Raw genomic sequence first — 22,063 nt, forward strand, 5'->3', positions numbered from 1 at the left:
GGCAATAAGTCACATTTCAGCATTATATATGCAGAGGTTAAGTTAAACATTACCAGTGTGTTTTGCATTGAGATATTTAGCAACTTTTTGCATTACTTTAAATGATAGAACAGACACATTTGCATTTTCTTTTGCTTATCAGGAAATTTGTTTAAAATTGCAAAATGAGGAATTAACAGTAAAAAATTTGCATCTTTAAAATCTATAATTTGTATAGTTGATAATGTGGAGGATCTTTGATCTCTCTCTCTCTCTCTCTCTCTCTCTCTCTCTCTCACTCTCGCTCTCTCTTTGTATGTCTGTCTTCTCTCTGTTTTTTGTTTTGTTTTTTCTTCGGTCACTATCTGGTTCTCTTTTACCTTTTGTCTTTTTTGTGTCTCTGTCTCTGTCCTCCTCTGGTAATCTTTGTCCCTGTCTGTCTCCCTGAAAATATACTTTCTCTGTCTTTCCCTCTCCTTCTTTGTGTCTCTGTCTCTCTCACTCTCATGTCTTTCTCTCAGGACCTCAGTGTAACTGCAGCGCAGTCGGCTCAGTGGGCCCAGACAGCTGTGACCCACTCACTGGCGGCTGTACGTGTTTGCTCGGCTATTCAGGACTCCGTTGCGAGCAGTGTTACAGCGGTTATTTCAGAAACCGCACAGGTGGCTGCCAGCCATGTGACTGTGACTCATCTGGAGCAGTGGGGCCGCAGTGTAATAGGTAAGTGAGAGAGGTTTTCTTTTTTTTTTTTTTCCTTTTTTTCCTCCCCTTAACAGAACACTGGCAGCTTTTCCAGCAGCCCGGATTCCCTCAAGCACACCGATGCATCTTACAAAGCAGTTGCCAAAACGGTTGCTCCCTGTTACATGTTTTGAAGCCAGTGCAAAATGCTCATTTGCATGAATGATGTTTACCCTTGGAGGAGTCATAAGTGGAAAAAGTACAAAAGCTGAGGTGAGTCATTGTATTTGTAGGGCATGCAATAGGCATTGTGAGTTTGACTGTAGTATGTTTGTCTTGCAGATATACTACTATTACATAAGGCGTATAAAGTTTAGCCCTCTTTCATGTGTAGTTACATTCCTGCAAAGTTCACAGTTCTGAATATGGCGACCACAACAGAATAGTCACATCAGGTGACTCAAAATGGAACAACTTCCACTAATTGAACACAATGAGGCTACTTCAAAATTGTAGGGTTTTTTTTGAGTCATTCTTTTTCAAGTTTGATGATCTGTAGCTGAATGAAGATGGAGTTATCACATTGCCACATATCACAAGAGTCCTAATCTTTATTCAGCATTGATTTTCATACACACTCGTCGTGTCATTGTGGTCATGGAGGTCACGTGAGGTTCTTCGTGATCTGTTTCACCGATCAAAAGAGCCTACCTGTTGTCATCTTGCATCTTTTATGTCTTTGATGCTTTCAGCCAATCGAAACTGTGGCACAGTAAAATGACTGAGTAACTTTTTTTGATAGCTGTTCTACTGGTTGACAACAAATACAAATGGAATCCAAACCAAAACCAAACAGCTTGCATGTAGCAGTACTGTCACAATTCTGCAAACAAAATAAACATGAGCGTTTCAAAATGATGCATGTATTTCTGTCACTGGTTTGAAGCTCAAGATTTTATAAGCTTGGCGGGATTCCGCCATGATATGGCACCACTCATCGTTACACGCTGCCAACTCCTCTCCTGGAATATATTCTGGCAGTGTTGGATGAACTCTGGTCACCTTTTTTTCAGATTTGTTTCATTAGGTCTTAATTATTTTTATGGTACACACATAATCGAGACCCTCTTGGATACAGGGCACAGCCGTCACATTTAGTCACAGTCTTTATTCAAGTCCTTGTTGCAGCTCAGGAATAATTATTAAAAGCTTTGTAGCTTACAGACCATCAGAGCCAATGCATTATGCACATAATTACAAGGGACCATAAATATATTAAGCTATTAATTACGTTCAGTGTTCCATAGAAACAGGCGTTGATTTTCAATCTACTCATCCAAGACTCTTTCAGACTTGGCAGCCAAAACTCTGTTCTTTTCTACATAATATTCATAATTTCAGACTTGCTAACATTTACGCATTATGTGCAGGAGCACCACATTTTGACATGGGATTGATTGTGGAACGTTATTTCGGCCGATTTGTCCCGAGTTGTTCCTTACACCACGAAGCTTAAACTTGGCATGTAATATGTGTATGATATAATCGAAACATAAAAGCACCAGAATGCCGGCCGTTCAAAATGCAAATGCAGGTCAAATGCAAATGGCAAACTAAGCCTGTGTCTTTGCTGTGTGTGACTGAAAGACTTACAACAATTGTAATTGACACTTCATAATTATATGCTAAGTGAGACCCATAGTATGTTTTAATATAAAAGACAATTCAATTTTTGTACATTGTGCAAATTAATTATTAATTAATACACAATGTACTGTTTTTATGCAAAATTAGGAAAAACAATGTTTTGGTTATGTCTTGTTAATGTAACTTAGTTTTATGTCATGTAACTTAGTTTTATCTAACTAGGTAACTATCTATTTAAATCTGTCTGCATGTATGTCGCTAAATTAAATTAACGCTTGCCAACAAGAGACAAACTGCAAGCCACCCAAAGTACTTGTCACTCACAAGTGTAATAGTAGGATTGACTTGAAACTTGCTTACGAATCCATGCTATGTTAATGGCCATGGACTTTTAATATGTATTGGAGTTTAATATTTTAATAAGTGTCAATTATTTTTGTCTCTACTCCGAATCAAATCAGGGGTTTCTGCTACAGTTCCTCCATTCATCTTTTTCTGCATGTGTTGCATATATGCAGTGTGAGGTTGAAGTTAGCTTTGCTCTGCTGTGCTGGGACTAGTGTGAGTAATTATAGCCTGGAAGCAGCAGACCGCCTGCAGAAGGAAACCTCAGTCAGCCTAGCCTCTGCCTCTCACTACTGTTTGGATTGGAGATAGTACAAAGCACACAGCTGCCTCAGTTTGAGTCCAGGCATCGGCTCAGATCGGCTCTGCTTCATTCTCACTGAGCATCGGAAGAAACTTTCTTCCAGAAATTAAACACCTCTCAAGTACTGTTTGGACTCGAATGTGAGTAAAGGTGGGAAGGTAAAAAAGAGGGCAGATTTTTGGGTTGACATTTGGACTCCTGTGAGATGCTAAGAGTAGAAAGAATACATTTTGTCAGCTCCTAAGAGAGCATCGCAGTAATGCTCCTGAACAGCTGATGCTACTGACTGACCTTACACACTAGGTTAGGACCTTCGACCTGCATGAGTATTTAAGGCTAGTCAGAATTAGCTGTCATTTTACAGAACATCGAGCTCCAAAGACCATTCACATATGTGTACTTCGCTATAGCACATTATAATCTCCATGCAGAACCAACAGCAGAAGCTTTTGTCTGCCTTAGTGTTATGATGTTTCATAGCTACAGCGTATAATTAGACTTCTGACTTTTTTAAAATACAGACTATTACACGAACAAGATCGAGTTTCCTACTTCAGTGATTCAAATTCCTGCAACTCCCCAGAAAGTTTGCATACCCCTTCCCTCTGGCTCCATGCAGTAGCCATGCTGCATTGCGACCTCTGCTTCTCCTGCCATATTATCATCAGGCTTTAATAGTGTGTTATATCTGATGATGAAGTCCGGTAAACAGTTTTACACAAGTTCAATATTCATTAGAATCTAAAGAGCAAAGATGATCCATTATCGCCGCACGCTCTCTATCGCTCGTTTACTCTTCTCTATTTCTCTGAACTGAACGCTGATGGTTCATCCGTAATGCATCATCCTGACTGATAGCCCCTTCTGCTCTGTAACCCCTGTGTCACCTTCCTTCATGGTCAAATATACACCCTGGAACCTGACAAAAATCCCATTACCATTAACAGCCATTATCTAGGTTTTAGTTGTTGTGTATTAATCCTATCTGGCTGTAGTTAATGCTTTTCAGTTTGGTAATAGCTTCTGTTGTGGTATGACCTGTGAAGGTTCAATGTCAATTCGTGTAGCCATGCTTAGAAAGGACAAATAAAGTCAATACTACTGTACAGGAAAGATTGCGACCCTGTCACATCACTTCATGCCTCCTATGTCACTAAATTGGTGTACTTATTTATAAAGTTATTTTGCAGTAGAGTGAGTAAACTGAGCTGTATCAACTTTTTGTCAGAAACACTCAGCTTCCCACGGTCATGTGTTTACAGGAAGAAAAACATTTATTTTGTTGTAGAGACCTTACTGTAAGTCCAGAGCCTGTGGAAACTGATAGTGTCTGTTCAGTTTACTTTTATCAGGATCAGATAACTGTTAATCATCACAATGTGCCACAAAAACTGTCGGTAACAATAATATTATTTGTGTAAACACTCTAAAGAACACTGCTAAACATTTGTTTCTTCTCTGATGGTTGGGAAACCAGAGGTTGATAGGGAGGTAGTTTGTTCTTGTGGAATTTGTTTTCTCGCCCAGTTGCAAAGTTGTTTTAGCCATAGCGATTACAAGAGCTGGTGAGGGGATGACTTTGTCTCTGCTGTTGCGTTTGGTGTGTTTCGGAAAGTTAGTATTGCGACCTTGGTTATATTGCCTGCATGATAAGAGCCTGCATTTAATCTGCTATGGTGCTGAACACCCACTGTGAGATTCCAGTAAAGCAACCCTTCTCCCTTCAACTGGAATTTATGCCACTTTCCTTGGAAGTAGGAAGTCGGAACTCTTGCATGAAGGATGTAATTTTTTAACCTTCATGTAACCTTGCAATCTTGAATCCAAGTTAAGAACCGTTTTTCTGCAAGTAGTTCGAACACAAGTATAAAGCGTTACATCTCAGACCATCTTATTCGACCTCATAACTTTTGGTTTTTCTCTTATAGCTTCTCTAAAACATGTAAAAACATGTCAAGTGTCACTCTAACACGGAATATTAATATCCATCAGATTTGCTATTCAAATATGGATCTTGTGAATACCGGATGAGTAACACCTGTAAACTGAGCTGCCAGCATTTCAACACTGCAATGTTCTGGGAGAAAAAGGTCAAAAAATCTAAAATTACATAGCTGCTGTAAATCTGTATTAGGTGAGAATCAGCAGTGTTTGTGTAATGTAATTGACACCGGACTTAGCGAATCCTGGCAATTCCTAAAGCATAGAATTTAGGCCGACTCAGCAGGTAAGACCGTATTTTATTCGCTGATATCTGAAAAGTCGGATATCAGCTCTAGATGATCTAGATGGTCAGCTCTAGATGATTACTTGCAGCTAACTTTGGCTTCTTAGTGACTTATGAATTTGAATCGGAGAGCCACTGTTTTAAATGATACGACAAGAGATCCATATCTGTGCTCGCCAAAAGTACAGCGTTTGTGCCACTGTGCTATAGCTAGCTAGCTAATATCTCTAGCTGGCGCCATTAAAAAATAAACACCATATGTATTGCAGAAATTCTAATTAGGGCCTGAGCACCGAATGGTGCGAAGCCCTATTGTTTTTCCTCGGGAGTATTATTTTTTTTTTTTATTTTTTTTTTTTTATTTTTTTTTTTTTATTTTTTCCCACACATTGGCCAATTGGGGTCCCTTAACATGCTCGAAAACTCTTGAAATTTGGCACACACGTCAGAGTCGCGCGACACTAGGATTGGACAAAGGTTGGAATACGGGCGTGGCAGGGGGGCTCTGTAGCGCCCCCTGTAATGCAAAAACAAACATTGGTGCACAGATCGGGCAATTATGTACGCACATGTACGAGAGTTGGTACGCATATAGATCTCATCGACCCGAACAACTTTCGCGCTCTAAACTATGAGCTCCGCCCAACAGGAAGTCGGCCATTTTGGATTGTTTTATAAGTGCATGCGGTGAACTTTTAAATACTCCTCCTAGGGAATTCATGCGATTGACATCAAACGTTGTGAACATGATGCCAAGACATTGCACTTGCTAAATTGCGAAGGGATTTTTGATATCTCGAACGGTGCTGCCATGGCGAGGCGACAAAGTTATGGCGAATTCAGAGAAACAGGAAGTGTCTAATATCTAAAGCAAAAAATGTCTTATTGGGATGACACGCGGTGTGTATGTTCGGCCAAGGATTCCGATCGCATCGATGTGCTTATTGTGAATCTCGGACATAGCGCCACCAACAGGCGCCAGGAAGTGTGTCAGTCACAACAGTTGCATGTGGTGAACTTTTAAATACTCCTCCTAGGGAATTCATGCGATTGACACCAAAAGTGGTGAACATGATGCCAAGACATTGCACTTGCTAAATTGCGAAGGGATTTTTGATATCTCGAACGGTGCTGCCATGGCGAGGCGACAAAGTTATGGCGAATTCAGAGAAACAGAAAGTGTCTAATATCTAAAGCAAAAAATGTCTTATTGTGATGACACGCGGTGTGTATGTTCGGCCAAGGATTCCGATCGCATCGATGTGCTTATTGTGAGTCCCGGGTATAGCGCCACCAACAGGCCCCAGGAAGTGTGTCAGTCACAAAGGTGGATTTTTTCACAGTTGCATGCAATGAACTTTTAAATACTCCTCCTAGAGGATTCATGCGATTGACACCAAAAGTGGTGAACATGATGCCGAGACATTGCACTTGCTAAATTGCGAAGTGAGTTTCGATATCTCGAACGGTGCTGCCATGGCGAGGCGACAAAATTATGGCGAATTCAGAGAAACAGAAAGTGTCTAATATCTAAAGCAAAAAATGTCTTATTGTGATGACACGCGGTGTGTATGTTCGGCCAAGGATTCCGATCGCATCTATGTGCTTATTGTGAGTCCCAGGTATAGCGCCACCAACAGGCCCCAGGAAGTGTGTCAGTCACAAAGGTGGATTTTTTGTCAGCTTCATGCAGTAAACTTTTAAATACTCCTCCTAGGGGATTCATGCAATTGAGACCAGACTTGGCCAACATGGTGCAGAGATATTGCAGATGCGAAATTGCGAACGGATTTTTGATATCTCAAACACTGTTCTATTAACTGTTTTATCCTTCATAGTTTATTATTATTAGGGCCTGAGCACTGAATGGTGCGAAGCCCTATTGTTTTTCCTCGGGGGTATTTTTTTTATTTTTTTTTTTATTTATTTGACATCAAACGTTGTGAACATGATGCCAAGACATTGCACTTGCTAAATTGCGAAGGGATTTTTGATATCTCGAACGGTGCTGCCATGGCGAGGCGACAAAGTTATGGCGAATTCAGAGAAACAGGAAGTGTCTAATATCTAAAGCAAAAAATGTCTTATTGGGATGACACGCGGTGTGTATGTTCGGCCAAGGATTCCGATCGCATCGATGTGCTTATTGTGAATCTCGGACATAGCGCCACCAACAGGCGCCAGGAAGTGTGTCAGTCACAACAGTTGCATGTGGTGAACTTTTAAATACTCCTCCTAGGGAATTCATGCGATTGACACCAAAAGTGGTGAACATGATGCCAAGACATTGCACTTGCTAAATTGCGAAGGGATTTTTGATATCTCGAACGGTGCTGCCATGGCGAGGCGACAAAGTTATGGCGAATTCAGAGAAACAGAAAGTGTCTAATATCTAAAGCAAAAAATGTCTTATTGTGATGACACGCGGTGTGTATGTTCGGCCAAGGATTCCGATCGCATCGATGTGCTTATTGTGAGTCCCGGGTATAGCGCCACCAACAGGCCCCAGGAAGTGTGTCAGTCACAAAGGTGGATTTTTTCACAGTTGCATGCAATGAACTTTTAAATACTCCTCCTAGAGGATTCATGCGATTGACACCAAAAGTGGTGAACATGATGCCGAGACATTGCACTTGCTAAATTGCGAAGTGAGTTTCGATATCTCGAACGGTGCTGCCATGGCGAGGCGACAAAATTATGGCGAATTCAGAGAAACAGAAAGTGTCTAATATCTAAAGCAAAAAATGTCTTATTGGGATGACACGCGGTGTGTATGTTCGGCCAAGGATTCCGATCGCATCGATGTGCCTATTGTGAATCTCGGACATAGCGCCACCAACAGGCGCCAGGAAGTGTGTCAGTCACAACAGTTGCATGTGGTGAACTTTTAAATACTCCTCCTAGGGAATTCATGCGATTGACATCAAAATTTATTTTTTTTCTCTTCCCACACATTGGCCAATTGGGGTCCCTTAACATGCACAAAAACTCTTGAAATTTGGCACACATGTCAGAGTCGCGCGACACTAGGATTGGACAAAGGTTGGAATACGGGCGTGGCAGGGGGGCTCTGTAGCGCCCCCTGTAATGCAAAAACAAACATTGGTGCACAGATCGGGCAATTATGTACGCACATGTACGAGAGTTGGTACGCATATAGATCTCATCGACCCGTACAACTTTCGCGCTCTAAACTATGAGCTCCGCCCAACAGGAAGTCGGCCATTTTGGATTGTTTTATAAGTGCATGCGGTGAACTTTTAAATACTCCTCCTAGGGAATTCATGCGATTGACATCAAACGTTGTGAACATGATGCCGAGACATTGCACTTGCTAAATTGCGAAGGGATTTTTGATATATCTCGAACGGTGCTGCCATGGCGAGGCGACAAAGTTATGGTGAATTCAGAGAAACAGGAAGTGTCTAATATCTAAAGCAAAAAATGTCTTATTGTGATGACACGCGGTGTGTATGTTCGGCCAAGGATTCCGATCGCATCGATGTGCTTATTGTGAGTCCCGGGTATAGCGCCACCAACAGGCCCCAGGAAGTGTGTCAGTCACAAAGGTGGATTTTTTGTCAGCTGCATGCGGTAAACTTTTAAATACTCCTCCTAGGGGATTCATGCAATTGAGACCAGACTTGGCCACCATGACACAGAGATATTGCGATGCAAAATTGCGAACGGATTTTTGATATCTCAAACACTGTTGCCATGGCATCGTGTCAAAGTTTACTTTTATTTCAGGCATATTTAAGGCTTTTGGCTTGCTTAGATTAACTTGAAATTTGACACATACATCACATTTGTCGGCTGTTAAGTGTGGACAAAAAGGTCAGACAAAGGTGTGTCTCTTAAGTGGCTCACTAGCGCCCCCATTTGTCTAAAATGTGGGGTTTCATTTACCTACAGTCCCCAAATGGGTTAGTAACAACATAAAATAGTCCACTGATATTTACCCACTTGATGCACTTGCCCACCGTGCATTGTTTCTGGAAGGCACCGTATAGCGATAAAAAATCGAGTGAAGGCCCGTCATCGCTGCTTGCAGCTATATTTTAAAATTATGTTTCGGTTGCTGTGTGGTCTAATGACATGGTATATATTGAAAAGGCATCCTGAACAGTTTCCTTTTTAATACAGAAAACAAATTATGGTCTTGTATATGGCTTAGATGAATTTTAAGGACTGATGCATTCATGGTTCCGGATGGATGTGTTTACTTACTTACAGTACATCATGCTGCACCACATACTGCAGAAACCCACATGCTAAAAACAGCCAGAGCCATTCCAGTGTCCATTAGTCTCTGTAACACACCCACACACACACACACACACGCACATCAACCTACAATACATCAGCATTCAAACCATGATCTCTGAAGTAATAATTGAGTCCTGATTTGATTAGACCTGATCTGTCTGTCAGACTTGGATATAAATAAAGCTGAGGGCCAAGCCTTGAGCTGGTCAGCCACAGTAGCCATAATGAGATTTTCACAATTGAGCCAAAAACACACACTCAGTCACTCATCATAAATATAGCAGCAAACCTAGACACAACTTGGATGTGGTCAGACCACATGGGTCAGAAGAATGGCCAATGAAAAGCAACACACAGCAAGACGCTTGTGTGTGTGTGCGCGCGCGTGCGCGTCTGTTTTAGTGTGTGAATGTTTGACTGATGGTTTTTATAAAAGGAAGTTGGGATTTTTGAGGGTTTTATAGAAAGGGCACAAATTTGTGCACAAATTCATATTACTCAACACTGAATTCTCAGATCTGATTGGAGAAAGATGATTTCTTTATTACAAAAGTTGTTCTGATTGTTGTACCCACTGTAATTCAGATCACAGGTAAGAAATGCTTACAATGTTTTAATATAACATTGAAAAAAACATTTCCAGTCGTGAACGTTATTCACCTGTTATTGATTATTTACTATTTGTGAAACTAGACTCCGGTGTCAGTGGTTTGTAACAGTCACCAAGGTTCTACCACAGGACTTTCACACTACTATGCTATATGGCTAAACATTTGTGGATGCCTGACAGCCCTATGCACTTTTTGAGGATCTTATTCCATGTTTAGAAGCCTTTTTTTCACATATACATTACAGCACAGTGAAATACTTTCTGCACATATCCCAATTTATGAGGTTGGGGTCAGAGCACAGAGTGAGCCATCATACAGCACACCTGGAGCAGAGAGGGTTAAGAGCCTTACTCAAGGGCCCAACAGTCGCAGCTTGGTAATGCTGGGCCTGAACCCCGAACTTCCAATCAAACAACCCAGATTTAGTGGCTCTGTACTGGTATAATAACCCACTTTTCTGAAAGGCTTTCCACTACATGTTGGAGTGTGGCTGTAGGGACTTGTGTTTATTCAGCCACAAGAGTATTAGTGAGATCAGGTGTGGGGTTAAGAGGTCGGGGTACATTGTGTGTGAGTTGAGGTCAGGGTTCTTAAATTCTCCCACTCCAACTTTTGGCAAACTATGTCTTCATGGAGCTCACATTGTCATGCTGGAACAGGTTTGGGCCTCTCAGCTCCAGTGAAGGGAAATCATCATAACGCTACAACATACATTCTGTGCAGTTGTGTGCTTCCGTCTTTGTGGCTACAGGCTGGGGTAAGAACCACATGTAAAAGTGTGATGAACTGATATCCACATAACTTTTTTCGTAGTACCATGACGATTTTTCTTCTTTTTTTTTTTGAGACGAAAAGAGAAACTAGTGCAAAATGACCACGCAGGAAGTGACCGTACTTTCAGTTTCAGTACTTTTTTTGAGTATTAGTATTATTTCTTACCTATAATTATTTTAGCAGCTGTTATTATGGGCACAGCAGTGAAAAAGATCCTGAGAGAAAAAGGGGAAAGGGTAGAATATGCAGGACCACCATCTGTGAAAGAAATCCTAACAGCTTCCCTTCTCACCACAGGTTTTGCGTGTTTAGGGTTTGGTAGTATTTGGGGCTCCATAATAAGAACCTGCAACAATATGAGTGAGAAACAGATGTAAAGGAGTTTATGATTCAGAAACAGACATGTTGCCTCTTACCCTCCTTATTGCTCAGCTCAGACATCAAAATAGCTGAGATGTTGCCGCAAATTGTTGGGTTTTTCCATAAGGATGGTATTATTTAGTGCTCTGTAGATCATCTGCAGTAATTCTCTGCTGCTTCCTGTGCTGCGTTGTGTTACAGAGACGACGTGATAGTGCATGGCCTTCACATGTGAGCCTTACATGGTGAGCCATCAGTGTTTGATTTAAACTCTGGCATGAAGCTACTACTTTTTTTCTGAAATGTGCTCGGTCATGAACGACATGACATGGAAATTTTCATCTTGGGTACAAACCGTTGGCAGTTTTTAAAGATCTTTGCTTGCAGACAAGCCCCTTGGAGCTTTGGTTACCTAAGAACCTAATTTTCAAGTAAGGTGAGATACGCTGTTGTGATGCCATTAACATGAACTCTTCTGTTTAACATTAATGGCTTTAATACAGTTGATTAACAGACTGAGGCTTATGACTGAATAATCCTTCAGCCATCTAGCACCCCGACCTCCAGCGGCACTTTAAAGCTTTCCAGTTTTCTAAACCACCAAGTGCTTTTGTACACAGAAGTCACAGATATTACGTCAGGATTTCCAGTTAATAACCTGTTATTTCAATGCATTGTCATAGTTGCAACTTAATAATTACTTCTTTTGCATGATCAGATCATTATTTCCACATAATATCTCAGTAGTTAGACATAATTTTTAACCCAATACAATTCACCAGTAAGTCTCATTTATGGAACACATGTTCATCATTTTTATTCTATATGCTGTTTCCCAGTAAGCCTGATTGTCTTTTTTTTTTCTTTTCTTTTTTTTTTTTTTTTATTTATTTATTTATTTTTCTTGGGAAATTGTGAAATAATTAGGGATGCAGCGATACCACTCTTTCTCTTTCGATCCGATTCCGATATCAGAGTTTGCCGGTATCGGCCGATACAGATCCGATATCGGTGTTCTTTTGTACCTTTTAAAACTAAAGAATGTATACAACTTATGTATAGCAAACTGTACTTTTAACAGTTAGTGGTATAACAATCTAAACCATATATACTACAATTATTAAATTATTTTCTGAAGAAAAGCCAATATTTTAAAGTGAATCTTAAATTAGAACTCTTGAAACACAATGCAAAATGTATAAAACAGTAAACCTTGCACCAATGGAACAACCATGTCTAAGTATATAGACGTCACCAATGACAAACATTGTCAGTTTTTTTTTTTTTTTTTAAGGAATATTAGCATTTCTGCTCTCTCTGCTAGTAGTCGAGAACACATCTTCACATCTTTTGTGCTCTGTTGTGCCATTTGTTTTTGACTCAGGGTCAGGGTCATCTGCTTTGACGGATCATCCTTTTTCCGCTTGCACGAACTCCATGTGTTCTTTTGCATGATGCTTTTGAAGATGCTTGATTAAATTTGTCGTATTGTAATTCGAAATACTACATCCACCTCTTGAAACTTTGGCTTTACAGACATTACAATTTGCAGTGCTACTCTCTGCTGAATCAAGTGTAAAATACTTCCAAATGAGCGACATGTTTAACGCGCTGAGGTAAATGGAAAGGGTGCCTGCTAAACTTGCCTGTCTGTCGCAGGCGGTTGTGCAACATATTTCCTGTAAAATTTATTATTTATTTTCATTAATGTAATTTAGTATATAAGTGTATTTTTCTTATAAGTTCAAGCAATACTCTGTGATGTTTGCTGTTCATTAATCAACCACCATGGGTATCGGATTTGGATCGGTCACGCACAGCCGAAACCCGATCCACTCAAAATGCTTGGATCAGCGTCGATACCGATCCAAAATATCGGATTGGTGCATCCTTAGAAATAATTAGAATTACAGACATAGAGGCCATTCAGACTGTTTGAGTTTATAAATATATTTATTTATATACATAAAGAGTAAATCAATGCTAGACATTAAACTGTTCCTCTCAATAATGATGCTTCACACACACCCACACACACACACCCACACACACAAATGAGGTCAAAAGGGTTCAAGGCCTTCTGTGTGTGTCTGTGTGTATATTGTAATACATTAGTCACCCACATTAATCCTTCCCCTGGCTATGTGTTAAACTACTGGCGCGTGTGTGTGTGCATGCATGTGCCTGTGTGTGTGATTAGAACTGTACCAATTTCCTGAACTGCATGTTGCTGTTCAGACCAGACTTATGAAGCATTGCTTATTGGTTTGCTCTGGAGATTAGTCATGGAAAAGTACCCATAATTCCACTTTGGGGTTGTGAAACCAGATCGACAAATTACTTTTGCTTTCACTCTTCGTCAGTAGCAGCACAGGAAAATGGCCACTAATAGAAAGATCGCATTCAAGTACAACCTGACGGTTACACGTCTCAAATTTTCCTGAACCCTACTAGATTATATTGTCTCAGGGGCTATCATTAGATCTTTGACCTAGACTATGACTTTCAGTCTTGATTACATTGCTGGATGATTTGCAGTGGCAGGGCAGTTTGTGAAACTCCTGATAGCCTGACACACTGTTATCACATGGTTTGTTCTACACAGGAAAATAAATCTTAATGTTAAGTGTTTTAAACATCCTTTATTTATGATGTAGTTTTGTTATTTATTTGTATAAATGCAGCATCCTCTTGACTTATTAGAAGAGCTTATCCATAGCCTCAGAAAGCTCAATTGTTTGACAGTTTAATGATCTTTTAGATGGCACACACAACTGTTTTAATAAATTCTGTTGTACCTGAATCCAACTCCAGTATCGGAGAGAGAAACTTCAGCACAGTTTGACTGAAAGGGTTAAAATCTATTCCGCATGTGTTCTGTTTCCTCCTTAAATATTTTTTCTTCTAGTTTTTCAAAAACTGGCTACGTTTAGCAAAGCTACACAATATGGTACGTTATCCTGCATCATAAAATGTTTTCAACTACTGTATTGTGTTATGATGTTCTTTCATTCATTCATCTTCTACCGCTTATCCGAACTACCTCGGGTCATGGGGAGCCTGTGCCTATCTCAGGCATCATTGGGCATCAAGGCAGGATACACCCTGGACGGAGTGCCAACCCATCACAGGGCACACACACACACACTCATTCACTCACAAACTCACACACTAGGGACAATTTTCCAGAGATGCCAATCAACCTACCATGCATGTCTTTGGACCGGGGGAGGAAACCGGAATACCCGGAGGAAACCCCCGAGGCACGGGGAGAACATGCAAACTCCACACACACAAGGCGGAGGCGGGAAGCGAACCCCCAAAAATGGAGGTGTGAGGCGAACGTGCTAACCACCAAGCCACCGTGATGTTCTTCCCATCCCATATTTTAAATTCTCAAAGCCATCACGAGTAAAACGTAGGAAGGATTAAAAACCTGCAGCAGTTCTTTAGGAAGACAACAAGAGATTCATTTTATAATATCTCTTGGTGTAGATTGGCAACCAATCAAAGTTCAAATTAAAAACTTTTTATTTCTGGTAGGACCAAGCTATTATTCACTTTAAACATCGTAGCTAACGGCAAAAACACAAAGCTCGGGAAAGCAGGTTTAGAATTAGCGTGTATCTTACCAAAGGCATGTTACCTTGGTGATACAAGGCTTTAGAAAGTCAAGTTCAGAAATAAGTGTCGCTTTCTTGGTGAAAAGTATAAGTATAAGACATTTCTTCTGCTGATTACATGCTTTTTAAAAACTGTTGTCAAAAGCAGATTAAACTCCTCTTAACCTGACATTTTCATGGTTGCTTTCATAATGTAAGGTTTCAGGGAACTGATATGGGTTTTGTCTTGGTCTTTGTACGTGCAACAGAATTTTTTAAATTTTCATCTATTTTAAAAATTTTATGATATCAAATTACAAATTCTGCTATTTGGAGATGAACACATGACTTGTAGACGTGGCATTTCTTTGACAGAGAATCTGCTGTGCAGGTATTTTTTTTGTTCCCAATGGTTCAGTGAAAGCACACATTTAAAGATCCATACGGGGCTGATTTTTTGCTAGCATGGTTGAGTGGTTTTCCCTCGACATAGTATGCTGACTGTGCTGAATTAGCTGGGTTTCCGCTAATCCTGGGGTTATAGGGTTGGATTCTTTTTTTTGTTTTGTTTTGTTTTTTTTCCTCAACAAAATGCACCCCTTTTTCTTTTCATTTGTGTCGGATTTCCCCAATAGCACTCTGTACCGAATGGATAACAGAAGCTGACCATGCTGTAAGACATATACGTATGCAGTCGGTGTCTGTATCTCTAGGAAGCTAGAAATGGACATCAGTTATGTGACCTTCTAAAGGACACAGTGTCTGACTCTGACATTCGCTACGCTGACTGTGTGGAAATGCCAGCGTTGCCACAACACGCTCAGCTGGCAGATTCACACACTGGTTCGGTCCAATCTGGCCCAGGTTGGCATATACTGCAGTTTCATGAACACTGGAGAACTGTCAAGGACAGTGAGAAACATCTTGTGTGCATTTACTAGGGTTGGGTATCAAAAGAAATTTTCCGGTTCCGATTCCGGTTCCAGTTCTGCCTTACGATTCCCGGTTCTGATTCCGATTCCATAATAAAAGAAATGTAATGAAATGAAAAATAATGCACAATAATTAAACAATTCCATTTGTGTTTATTAATCACTCTTTAAATATTTTAAACAGAGCATTTCAATTCATATCAATTTAAATTTAATTAAATCCAACATCAAATTTAACATCCAGAATTACAACTTAGCAAAACAGTTATCATTTTTTCTGAAGAAAAGTTAACATGTCTGCTTTCTCTGGGAGAAGACGAGACCTTTCCTGGCTTATTGTATCTCCAGCTGTGGAGAAAACACTCTCAGAGGGGGTAGATTTGCTTCATTGTTGTAGCTTTGGAAATGAATCCACACTTTATACTTTTTTTTTAGACATGTTTAACACAAAGCGTACCTCAGCACAGCAGCGCGAGTGACTGATTTCTGTGGTAAGCTGCGTTAATTTGGTTGCGTGACTGTAAACAGTGTAAACAATGAATATTCATGAGGTAAGACATGGCTATTTAAAGTGACCGCTCCCAGCGCTTTGCCCGTCATCGCATCGGAACCACGTTTTGAACCAAAACTTGAAAATTCAGCACGGTTCCGGTTCCTGTTAAAAAACAGAACCGGTTCTGAATAAGAACCGGTTCTCGGTTCCCCACCCTAGCATTTACACAAATGCCAAGATCTGATCTGATGCAGTATTTGCAACAAGTACTCCCATAATATGGCACTTATTCCTTAGAACCTTTCTGTTCAAGCCCAGGCAGGTTCTGACATAGCCTGGCTCCTAAGTTCCAGCGGTGCGTAACCCCTGGATAACCTATAACAACAATGTCATGTGGAGCAGGATTCACCTGCTTAATGATTGCTGCCAGATGTACAGCACTAGACAGTTTGATGTTAATCTGAACAAAGCGTGTCGTGATGCCAAGAAATCTGAAGTGGCACTCTTGGTAAAGCAAATGCTTATTTATTTATTTGTGTGTGTGTGTGTGTGTGTGTTTGTTTGTTTGTTTGTTTGTTTGTTGCAACCTGACAATAAGTACACGAACCAGGCCTGTGTCTGCACATCTTGACCTACATCTGTTTACAAATGCATCTTCGTATAAGGTCTCGGGTTCTGTTTGCATGTTGGTTTCCAGGTGTTTCCCACAGCCCGTGGCAGTCCAGAGGAAGAAATATTGACACCTGCACTGGTGTCACTGAGACTGTACATGGGCATTCAATAGAACAGCATTATGTACAGAAATTGAATAGATGTGTATACGTGGCTTTTGTTACCTGCCCGGGACACCATTCATGTGCTCTGAGAACAGGTGTGCTCGATATAAATGGCAGTTACATTTACAATTCTGTATTTTTGTTTATTTTGTATGCAAAAAGTATAGTAAATAGTTTGTGCATTGATTCTGTCAGCTCAGAGATGAAAAGTATGTTTAGCTCATTCACACCTTTTTAATTTATTAGCTCACCTTTACTTCATGACGTGAATCAGCAGGCATGTCTCTGTGCTGCGTGTCGTGTTGTGGGAGCGGCCGTCATTGCTTTTCATTTTCCATTGTGAGCTGCTGCTGTTGTTGGATGTCTGATGCCTTTGGCAATTTCCTGATTAGCTACCTAACAGCCTTGGTCTCTGTCTTGCCTTGCACCATGCCTTTCACAACATTTTCAGCAGGGAAAAAAAAAAAAAACAATAGAACAAAGCTGTGCAACCTATAATACCAATTTTTACCATTATGAAAAATTGTGGACAAGTGTTTTTGTTTGTTTGTTTGTTTGTTTTTGTATGATTTACTGTGGTATCGTGTGACCGAATGCTTGAAAAGAAAAAGAAAGAGCTGTGCTATTTCTGATCAAAGATTACGGAAGTTTGTGGCATTAACAAGGGTTGAGGTGGGGTTGTGGTGGGTGGTGCTAGAGTATGTGAAAAAATGTTAGTCAGGTTGTTGCAGAGAAGCAAGATTCAAGCAATAGGCTCTCTGCAGACTGTCACTGGTCTCTCTCTCTCTCTCTCTCTCTCTCTCTCTCTCTCTCTCTCTCTCTCTCTCTCTCTCTCTCTCTCTCTCTCTCTCTCTCTTATTCATTCTTTCACACTCATACACACCCTAACCTTAACCTCAGTAACCAAATGCAAACCTTTTAACTCTTTTAAATTAAAGATGCTTGCCAAGATATGAAAGCCTACAAATGTGCTGGCGAACACACACACACGCACACACGCGCACACACGCACACACACACACACGCGCGCGCGCGCGCGCGCGCACACACACGCGCGCGCGCGCGCACACACACACGCAAACCGTGGACACATCACCCTGATCTGGAATGACACTCAAGCTCTCCAAAGCTTGCAGACTCTACTACTTACGACAAGTAACCTGCCTCTGTTAACAGCTTCGCAGCTACTGTGAATGATCAAGATGTCAGCGTCACATTGATTTAACAGATGACTCCAGTAAGTAAAAACATGGGCTCTAGACAAGACAAAAAACTTTATACAAGTGCTAAAATTCCCAAACTTGCACAAAACCCTGTCAGAAAATCTGTGGGCATTATCTATGGGCAGAAGTCAAACAGGCCCGATGACGTTCCTCTCTCTCCTGCCTCCTCTCCTCTATAGTTCCTGTGTCCTATAACCATGTTTCCATCAAATCCAATCCAGCTAACAAACCAAGCAAACCATAGTCAAAAGTCATACATTTCTCCCCACCTGAGTATCCTGTTGTGGGAACCAATTCAGTGTTTTAAGGCTCTTATAATAACAACATTTCCACCACCTTTATTTCTTAGCCCACTCTATTCATTCTCTTGTTCCTGGGTACATGCCAAGCATGAAATGAGGACTGGCTTGATGTATATCACCTACCTGGGGTGCAGATTAGAAATTCATTATAAGCCTCTGGTGTATGAATCGGTAGACAGCCAGCCCTGGTGCTTTCCACTCCGTCTTCCACACTCAGTGAGCCATCAGCAGAACTGCTACACTGGAGGTAATTAGCTTCTGCAGTGCTGAATCAAATGGTTATTAGTGCATAATGTTGGTGCCTGGATACAGCAAGAGTAGAAGCCCTTCACTTTAGAGACTCCTTGTTGAGTGGTTTATTCTGGTGGATCACTGTAGAAGGTGTGAATCATGTTGTCGGAGACGTAACACAGTCCGACCCCGTCAGGAGGAAGCGTTTGGTCATCTCCACGTTGCTCGTCATAACTGTAATATCAAATCGTCAAAGCATTACAGTGGTCATTGGACTCCAGCCTAATGGTTTCGACTACAAAAAGAACAAAGCGGCTCTGATGTGATTGTCAATACACACTTTATTTGTTTATTCTGGTTTTCTGACCTCGTAAGTCTGAGTCTTGACAGACTGCATTGATTGCTGCATTGATCGAGTATGGGGATCGGAAATCAGAAAAAGATCTCTAATCAGTCGGCATGCACTGGCTTATGTCCAAAGGACCTCTAATGAGAGAGCTTCCCCCAGGGTGGATTGGTGGGGGTAATGGGGCAAAGACTAATGCTTAACAAAGGAATTGGTGAAGAAATCTTGTATTGAAAAATTTGTTTCCTGAACAGACAAAACAACAAAACGCATACCAATGCATGTTGTGTTTCCAAATACACATTCACTTTGTAGTCTCAGACATGCTACATACTAACTATGTAAACTGTGTGTATTGACTACAAGGCTGGCAGATACTCGTACGTTATTTGTGCATAGTTACTGAGCACTACAGGCTCTTTCACAGAACAGATGAGCTCATTTCCTCCTCCTTCACTTGATGTACTTCAGAGGAGAAGGCATTAGAGGATCTTAAAGGAGAACTGCAAAATGATTTCCTTCTGCTTTTTTTTTCCAGCAGTTGGCCATCTGCTAATATTACACATCAGCTAATATCAACAGCCCACAAGTTAAGACGTCGGTGGCGCGACCAACCCTCGTTCAGTTTTAAAACTTAAACATAACCTAAAGATTTATTGGACTCGAAGGCGAAAAACATTTGTATATGAAAGGATAGTGTAACAGGGTTTAGTAGGTTGAGCCAAACACAATAATGCTGGATAAATTTCCATGTAATAAGAGCATTTTCCTGGAATTAGTCTTGGAGAGTATCACAATGTCTGTATTTGTGAAAGCAGTACGCAGACATGTGAGCGTTAGAGATATGGTGCGGTTTCCAGGTCGGCTACGTTAATTATATTTTCTGCATCCTCAGCACACATTTAACTTTGAACTAAGTGTTCTGTGCAAATTTTATACATTTATATGTAATAAATATATACTCTATAATAAATAGACATTTTTGTTGTACATTTTTACTGCACAATCAAGGAAAACATGCTGAACGAAAAAAACTGCAACGAATAACAGGACCAATAAAACAGTTTATGGCCAAATAAAACTAGTAGTTTATACATACAAGTTTTACTACTTTTCGAGAAACTTGTGCTGTTTATGACCAAACATAATACATAACACTTCTCCATTTCTCTAGTCTGTTGTGAAGATCACGTTAAAAACAAAGTCTGGTGCCTGTACTTTAGGTTCGAAAGGCATACTGATTAAAGCAATGGCCTTTGAATGCCTTTAGACCACTCTGCAGTGGTTTATTCAGTGGGAATTGATCTCCTTTTGGTAACGCCTTGTGTGAGTTGCAGTGTTGTTGTAGCAGGACAGAACTTGGAAATGTCTCACAAAAATGCAGACATTTCATTTTGTTACTCTTGCCGTCATTGGTGCAGTTTTTTTCAGCCGTAAACAAGAATTCTATAACGAATGTGGTTTTAGTTAAACACTTTCTCCTTGAGCCGCAGCCTGTCCTGGAAACCTTAGGTGTAATGCTGGCGATTTCACACACAATGCAGACCCATTTTTCCACTCAGTTATAACTAGGGAAAATCTAGCATAGTCGGCCCACCTACTGTACTGTGAGTGGTTCTGTAAGCAGAGAACCCAGGGGGAACCCAAACAGATACAGGGAGACCATGTGAAACTCCACACGTACACAAACCGTAACAAGAGCTAAGGATTGAACCGTGGACGCTGGCGATGTGAGGTGACAGTGCTACCCTCTGCACCACTGTGCTACCTGCTCTGTTAGACGTCTGTTTATTAACTACTACAACTATGTCTGTTAGTTAATGCTTTCACATATAGAGAAATGAAACTTTGCTGCGTTCAGAGATGTTTTTTTTACTCACCATGGTTGTAATAAGTGGTTATTTAAGTCACCTTAACTTTTATGACAGTTTGAATCAGTCTAAATCTTTTCTTCTTGCACATCAAGACCTTTACACAAATAGAACTAATGCTCATTGGATGGTTTTGGTTTGTTTAATTTGCTTTCCTGTGAAAACCCCAGAGACCGATCACTCTCAGGTGATCATTTTCTGAAATACTCAAACTAGCTGATCTGGCATTTTCCCACATTCTGATATTTAATGTGAATATTAACTAAAGCTCTTGACCTGTATCTGCAGGATTTTATGCTTCTGTGATTGCACACGATATTGTATTTTTTAGTGTAATTTGTTTACTAGCTATAATATGTTCAAGCTGACAATGTGTATGGTGCCATCTAGAGGGTGTGTTCTTGCTCTCACACACCTCTGCTCATTCATCAGCACACACACCGAGATGACAGACCACTGTGACCTGAAGTCTTCAGCTAGAAGTAATGAAATGATTTGAGATTCTCCATACACACATGCAGGGAGTTTAACTGCTTTCATTGACCTGAGAGAGCTTCAATTATGAGCTAATTATGCTTTCAGTGCTCTGTCTTGCTTTATTATTTTTTTTTGTCATGTCTATGCAGCAGGTAGAGTTTTAGAACTGAAAAGGATAGATAAATGTAATGTTGGTCTGATATCAGGCCAGCATCGAGCATGGAATGGAAATTGGTGCTTATTAGAAGCATGTTCAGACTGATCGTCCGCGATCCGTTTGGCGGCTCAGTGAAGGTTGTTATATAAGTGATTCACACAAAGTGGTGTGAAACAAATTAAAAAATCGGACTAATCACAGCACCAATTATTCTTTTTACTGAATGCTTTGTACATTACGTAGATCTGAACAAATGTGATCAGTGTTTAGGGGTCGTTAGTATTTTAATCGGGAAGCAGAGTTAGTATTAATCCTTGTGTTGTGATTGTGTGGTGCACAGTCATACAGAGGTCACTGGGTTTCTCAGGTACAGCAGAGACACACTGCACTCCAGAACACTGAGTAATCATTCCATGTATGCACACGCACACACACGCGTGCACACACACATACACA

The 22,063-nt window shown here is 40.6% G+C and overlaps 1 protein-coding gene across 1 annotated transcript in view; it reads left to right on the forward strand.

The window, feature by feature from the left end:
* The window catches only part of si:dkey-220k22.1 (multiple epidermal growth factor-like domains protein 9), an 84,086-nt gene that overhangs the window by 13,639 nt on the left and 48,384 nt on the right, over nt 1–22,063 (forward strand). Inside the window, exon 2 of the mRNA XM_060862901.1 lies at nt 501–699. Within this exon, the coding sequence (XP_060718884.1) occupies nt 501–699 (199 nt within the window). The remainder of the gene's footprint in view (nt 1–500; nt 700–22,063) is intronic.

The sequence above is a fragment of the Tachysurus vachellii genome, chromosome 26 (genome assembly GCF_030014155.1).
Source record: "Tachysurus vachellii isolate PV-2020 chromosome 26, HZAU_Pvac_v1, whole genome shotgun sequence".
NCBI classification, from domain to species: Eukaryota; Metazoa; Chordata; class Actinopteri; order Siluriformes; family Bagridae; genus Tachysurus; species Tachysurus vachellii.